This window comes from Delphinapterus leucas, chromosome 14, assembly GCF_059928025.1.
Source record: "Delphinapterus leucas isolate spDelLeu-1000000601 "Yukka" chromosome 14, BTC_Dleu_Yukka2, whole genome shotgun sequence".
In the NCBI taxonomy this organism is placed as follows: domain Eukaryota; kingdom Metazoa; phylum Chordata; class Mammalia; order Artiodactyla; family Monodontidae; genus Delphinapterus; species Delphinapterus leucas.
Genome location: NC_143142.1, coordinates 8,663,374 through 8,670,696, shown reverse-complemented (window position 1 = coordinate 8,670,696; position 7,323 = coordinate 8,663,374). Strand labels below are relative to the sequence as shown.

Here is a 7,323-nt window from a genome sequence, read left to right as displayed (position 1 = left end):
CGGGTCGTCGAGGCGTCTGAGGAAGAGAGGGCGGCGGCGGTTGTGGTGACTGAGCGGAGCCCAGTGACAGGATGGTGAGGGCGGCAGCTGCGGCGACAGAGGCCTGCCTCTCGGTTGGGGTGCTGCGTCGTTGGGAGACGCTGGGAGTCTCTGGGCGAGGGCTTAAACGATCCCGGAGACCGTGGCGGGCGCGGCCGGGGCCCGGGCCTGGGGAAAGACAAGGGAGGAAAGAGCGGCCACCTCTGGGTGCGGCCAGCCCTGGCCTCGCAGCCCAGCCCCAGGAGCCACAGGACGTCCGAGGGGGGAAAGGGTCCCTTTCAGCTGCAGCTTCTGTCACGAGCCCCTCACGCCCGAGCCGGGGAAGGCCTTTGGGCCTGTGCCTCGAGCGTCCCAGAGAAAGGAGCACGGGAACTCCGCCGTTTCCAGACGTTTCCTTGCTCCTTTCGCGCAAAAAGCACCTCCCGCTAGTAGGTAACCCACCGGTTACCACCCCCATGTGGCGAAAGCTGGCTTCTCGGAGGCAAAACGGGAAGAAGCAAGCTACCATTTAGTTTGCTGTCTAGAGAAAGTGGATAAGAGCTGTCCCCTTCGCCCCTGAAATACCGTGCAGCTGCCATTGAAATGTGGCAGTGGGCCCTGAAAAGGACTGGATTTAGCTTTTAGGGTTACTGGAATTACTTCCTCAGGCTGCTGCGACCCTTTAGAGCAGGATTCCTTAATGGTTTTCGAACTCCTTGAAATGGTTTGGAATACGTTTTGGAATGTTTTTCTGGTGAAAGGGTCATTGTTGGCAGCAAGGAGTAGTTTGGGAAGCTTTACCTCATTCGTCCGTCAGATTGCCCCAGATCATCCCCTCACCCCCAGGAGGTCGGTACCCCAAGGCCTGCCTACGTGAAAACTCGGGAACTGCTGCCAGAGAGGGCTAATAGCGGTAATCAGATTTTCAAAGTGCCCTTGACCCCCTACAAAGTGAAGAACGGTTTTAAAAGGGTTTCTGATGATCTTGGTATTTGTGTTGCTGAAAAGAGACTTCTCTCTCTGATGAACATCTATTGCATTTTTAAGATGATCGTGATTTTATGACCAGCAGCCTTTAAGGTGCCTTATAGACGTGACAGCCAAAGATTCATGGTCTCTGGTTCTTTAGCTTCTTTATGTATGTTAGAGACTTTAATCCCACTTTTGATTTTTGCTTCTAAACAGACTCCGGATTAGAGTAGTCCAGTTTACAGTAATTTTGAGACAGTTATCCCTGGGAGAAGATGAAATTACCTGACATGATTTCTATATTAATGTTTCTGAAGTTTTTTTGAGAGGTGAACACTTTTTCAGGGTAGTTGTACTGAAATATCACTTTTCATGTGAAATAGAACTGGGCAAAATTTAGAGTTAGTCGATTCTTTTACAATTAAAAGCATTTTATTTGGCAAAAGAGACCAGAAATGTTCAATATACAGTAGTATCCAGAGTCTATGGACAGCAAATTCAAGTGTGGGGAAAGTCCAGATTTAGCTGGAGGAAGGTGTCTGCTTTTATCATCCAAGTACATCCAATACTTGATAATGTATTCATAGTGCTGTGTTAGATCTTCTGCACAAAATGACCTAGCTGCAGCATAATTTTCCAACTACTAGAATTTTAAACATAGGAGGATTAAAATCAATATACTTGAAGAATAATTAGTCCTAAAGATCCAGAAAATGTTAGCTTTCATTTAAGCTATTGCTGATGAATTTTCCAAATAAAATTCTAAACAGAACAGGAAACAAAACGGATGGGAGTCAAAGTGGCGAATGAGATTAGGAAAAGTCGAAAAAATTTTAAGTGTGTGTGTGTGAGAGAGAGAGATATCTAATAGTACAGCATATGGTTCTTTTGGTAATGTTTTGAGCAAAGCTGATTTTTAACATTTTCTTTCATAACACTCAGAAATCATTAACAGTTGTTTGCATATTCATTTGATGAGTTTTTTGTTCTTTTTTTGGTTTGTTTCTTTTCGTTGCTTTCTTTTAACATTGGTCATGTTTCACCCTTTTTTTTTCATTCCCCTGTCTGCAATCAACTTCTTCATTCCACTAAGGCTGGGCACAGAGTAAGTTTCTTCTCTTAGCTCCTACTAACAATGGTGGTTGGGTGCTGTTACTGGGATTTCACCCTTTTATGTCTATCAAATAGGAAGTAACCAAATTCCTATGCTTTGATTAGGTTGGTTCTTTATTTGAATTTAACAAGACCGCCATTTCCAGGATCTTTTGCTGTCTTAAAAGACTCTGTAATCTATGTCTAACCTGAACTGTCCAAAGTGTGGAATTTGGGCAAAGACACTGCTCAAAGTATGGTATTTGTTATGTGACACTCTTCCCCCTATAACTTAAAAAGCTGCAGGAAATCAAAGTCCTAGTAAGGATCCTTACTAATTTGAAATAGTTTCTGTGTGGCCATTCATAGTTATATCTTTAGACTGCTAATAGTCTAGGTGCACTTGGGCATAATCCTCAGTACATTATAGAATTTAGCTCATAGATCATTATAAAGTATCATGTCTTACTAATGTTCGTTCTACCACATTCAGATTGAACAGCTCATTCATTATTAGGCCCAAACATTTTCAACCTGTTATAGACATATACCCTTAATTTATGAGTTTGAGGTTCTTTTTTTTTTAATATAGAAATCTATTTTTTTACCTTTTTCTCAAATGCCAGCTTCCCACATTAACTATGTACTTCAATTCATATCTGAAGGGATCCCCCTCTAAAGATGAAGATTGTTCTATCTCCAGGTACTTTTGTATTGATTATCACTGAGGGTGGAAACTATGTGGTGGTTTTTAGTTTTATAGATGTTTTGTCCACTAAGATTTGGATTGAAACAATATGTCATTGAGCAAATACCAGCTGAAACTACTCTTTGTAAAGAAGCTTATTTAATAATTTCTTTTAAAGTGAGCTAGTTTTGTAACCTTGTGTTACCTCAGTTACTTTATATCCTGATAACATTTCCTTTCCTTTGTAATCATTTTGATATTTGTTGCAAGATGAATCAAGCTTATTGTGATAATAATTTTAATTTTACACATTTTGGTTTTGATTAATTTCAACTTACAAAGTCTGTAGTGGCCAAACTTTGCTGTTTATCCTGTTTTAGATATTTAATGTTTTCTTTGGTAATATTAAAGAATAGTAATGCGTTCTTTAGAACCAGTTAAAGGGCATGTACATTTATGGATGGGATATCTGTGTGGGAAAGGATCCTGTCATAGAATGAAGGTGCTTATACTGTCTGCAGCCATACCACCCTGAACGCGCCAGATCTCGTCTGAAGGTGCTTATACCAATGGACATGGAGAAATTGACTCTCTTGTCCTTTGGAGGGCGAATACTATTTTTAAATGATCTTTTTGACATTATTGTGTTAAGTGGTGTATATATGTCAAATCTTGAAATTTTAAAATTAAAAATCTGCAGGATTGAGGTTTTTTAATTCTTTTATATTTATATGCAGAATTTGTTTTTGTCATCTGAGATTGTTCCAACTCTAAACCACCTCCTGCTGAATTCATCACTTATTTAGCTGATCTCTCTCTTTTTTTAATGCTCTAATGCACATGAAAGATTGATATGTTATTTTAAGTTTGGGAACTAAACTGAGGATACATAGACAATTTGATCTAAACAAAAATATGACAGTCAGGATTTCTAATGATGAAGGAAAGAGAAGATAACAAAATTATAGTTCAGAAGCACATGTTTGCCCTATTGAAACTCTTTGCAACATAGGCTGTTTTTATTCCTCTGCAATGTATAGTTAATATTTTAAGTAACAAATATTGTAAATTTTGGCTACTGTTCCTCCAAATAGTTGTCAGTCTAGTAAATTATAGAATTAACTTTTTTTTCCTCTATCATTATAATTTTAACCATTCTTTTTATTAACATCCCTGGAATCGATATATGATGTTTTACATTAACACTGCAGAAATATGAATTACCATATCAAATTCCATAGGGCCTGGTAGTATATTTTTCATTTTTCAATTTTTTTGAGTGTAATTTATAGGTCTCTGAATGAATCGCTTTAGAAAGCTTGATTTTATTCTTGATAAATAGAATGATTACCGGTATTGTGTGCACACCTATTTATGACCCAAATAAACTAAGATTGATTTAGAATCATATGTGTGTTTAAGTGGTCATGATAGGAACTATGTGAGTAACTTCTGCTCTTTTGGGTTTTGGAATCTCTGATTAGTTTAATTTAAAAGAGGACTTATGGGAGGAGAATATCTTGTTTTGAAATCATGTTTAACATTACACCTTTTCTCACCTTGACACTTTAAAGTTGGTGTTGGTATTAGGAGACCTGCACATCCCACACCGGTGCAACAGTTTGCCAGCTAAATTCAAAAAACTGCTGGTGCCAGGAAAGATTCAGCACATTCTCTGCACTGGAAACCTTTGTACCAAAGAGAGTTATGACTATCTCAAGACTCTGGCTGGTGATGTTCATATTGTGAGAGGAGACTTCGATGAGGTGATGTACTTCCCTTTCGCTTCCCAAATATTCCCTTTCCTTTTTTTTTTCCTGTTGTGTTGATTATATATTAATTAAATATTTCCTTTTCTTGATTTATATATATATAAGGTTTATTTTTGAGACCAGAGTTTCTCAACTGTTAAGGTTTGTTTTGCTTTTTTTTTTTTTAGTTTTCCAATGTAAAATTATTACACATACCCCTCCCTTACAGTTTGAAAATCACTGATTTTAGACTACTTAATAAACATATTACATACTTGTTCTAATTAAATTGATATGGTTTTGTCAGTATTTTTTGTAGTACTATCATTTAGTTTAAAAAGTTTTTGTCAGGAACTTACCCCGCCACCACCTCTGCTACCCTGTTCCAAGCTACTTATCACTTTACTGTGTTCCAGCTTCCTGACTGTATCCTTGCTCCCTCCACAGTTTATTCTCCACGTAGCAACCAGAGTGATCCTTTTTAGGTGAAGTAAGAAAACCCTGCCATCGCTCCCTATCTCAAAGGTTAACTATAAACAGGCATGAGGGAGTTTTGAGGAGGGGATAGACTTTTCTATATCTTACTGTGGCAGTGCTTACACAACTGTATGCATTTGTCAAAACTCCTTGAATTGTATACCAAAAAGGGTACGTAAATTTTACCTCAATAAACCTAACTTTAAAGGAAAAATAAGGAGTTCTGGAGTTCCAACTTTGTCCATTAATTAATAATGAGATTTTAGGCAAGTTACATCCTCTTTCTTAGTTCCCTACTATGTAAATATGATTGGAATAGATGATTTTTAAGACCCATGACAGTGCTAACATTGTATGACCTAGCTTAATAAACCTGATTCTAGTATGAAAATTTTATTTTTTATTCCTAGGAATATAAGCTTTTTCATAAACTATTTAAATTCATTGGTGCTTTTTTTTTTTTTTTGGTGTTAAGTTTGAATAAACTAGAGGTGGCATGAAAGTGAAAAGTGGGGTGGGGGGGATGAGAAGGGAAGGGGCAAACATCTTGTCAATAATTCGAGTATATGTTTGCCATTTGTTAAAAATATATTAGGGGTTCTGTTTATGATATGCTAAAGATAGTTTCAGTAGCAAGAATTAAATTTTTTGCTTGACCCTGGAGCCATACTACCAGGGTTTGGATCTTGGCTCAAACACTTAATAACGTGTGCTCCTAGGCAAGTCATTTTAACCTCTCTGTGCCTCAGTTTCCTCATCCATAAAATGGGAGTCATAATAGAATCTACCTCTTAGGATTGTTTATAATTATTACATAGGTTGATATTTATAAACTTCTTAGAATAGTGCCTGGTTCATACTAAGTGCTACATAAGTTTAACTATCATTATTATTTTAAGCCATCTATGTAACTATTAAAGCCTGGGATATAGTTTGAACATATCCTAGCTTACAGGTCATATTCCTTGGATTCTTAAATAAAGGAAACATAAATTTGGGGGAATTATCCTTTACAGAAAGCCGAAAAGAACTCATTCTATAAAAATAAACTCAACAAAGGGATTGCGTGATAAGTTCCAGTTTACCTAAAGTAAATTACGTTTTGAGCACCGTTGCAGCCTTAGAGATTGAGAAGAAATCGAATATTTATTTAACAAATATGTTGGTTGTGGAGCACTGTAGTAAAACACCCATATGAGATTGTATATTTAAGAAGGTTATTTTTTAAACCTCTATGTCTCTAAAATATTTGTTTTTCTTATGTCTATTTCATATTTTAGAATCTGAATTATCCAGAACAGAAAGTTGTAACTGTTGGGCAGTTCAAAATTGGTTTGATCCATGGACATCAAGTTATTCCATGGGGAGATATGGCCAGCTTAGCCCTGTTGCAGAGGCAGTTTGATGTGGATATTCTTATTTCAGGACACACACATAAATTTGAAGCATTTGAGCATGAAAATAAATTCTACATTAATCCAGGTTCTGCCACTGGAGCCTATAATGCCTTGGAAACGTGAGTAGTATGCAATTTGGGAATTTGGGGGTTTCATAAAGTTAATAATTGTACAAGTGACATTTCATAAAAGAGAAATGTGATTATTTAAATAATTATAGCCTTTTTGGCAATCTTCTATTGGTGATTATTCTTTTTAATATGTCTAACAACCAGATTTCTCCTTGAATCCAAATTGTCATCCTAAATTGAAATTTATAGTGCTACTGCTTTTTAGTACAAAACACTGACATTATTTATATTTTCTTCCAGAAACATTATTCCTTCATTTGTGTTGATGGATATCCAGGCTTCTACAGTTGTCACTTATGTGTATCAGCTAATTGGAGATGACGTGAAAGTAGAACGAATTGAATACAAAAAATCTTAAAGCGAGGCGTGTCCTGATGATATTTCTGTTGGGCTTTTTTTTTTTTTTCCATTCCCCTGTTCAACTCAAGTAATTAAATGTTTAAGAGCCACAAAATTGTATCACTTTTATAATATTTTGCAGTAAAATGTAATCTCGTCTTCTGTTAATACAATGTTCTAAGCTTCCTGTAAACTATAAGATTATATTTAGTTTAAGTATATGATTTCTATGAAAAAACATCCACCACACAGTAAATGGTCACATGTTAAGAAAAATTTATCCTTGTAAATATCTTCATAGTTGATATTTGGAACTTTACTACCAAAGTAGTGCATGAGGAGAAAGAATCTAGATTTTCTTGTATACATTCTTCTCCAGTAATAAACAGTTACCTTTCATTTATATTTTCTTGATAAACTGTGTTTTAATTTTTAAAACTTATGAAAATAAGAGGCCAAAT

At 36.4% G+C, this 7,323-nt stretch overlaps 1 protein-coding gene across 1 annotated transcript; it reads left to right on the top strand.

The window, feature by feature from the left end:
* On the top strand, nt 1-7,267 carry VPS29 (VPS29 retromer complex component). The gene is made up of 4 exons (XM_022597757.3): nt 1-74; nt 4,342-4,533; nt 6,276-6,511; nt 6,764-7,267. Exons 1-4 carry the CDS (start codon nt 72-74, stop codon nt 6,879-6,881), a joined length of 549 nt encoding a protein of 182 aa, XP_022453465.1. The 5' UTR covers nt 1-71; the 3' UTR covers nt 6,882-7,267.
* Nucleotides 7,268-7,323: the final 56 nt, after the last annotated feature.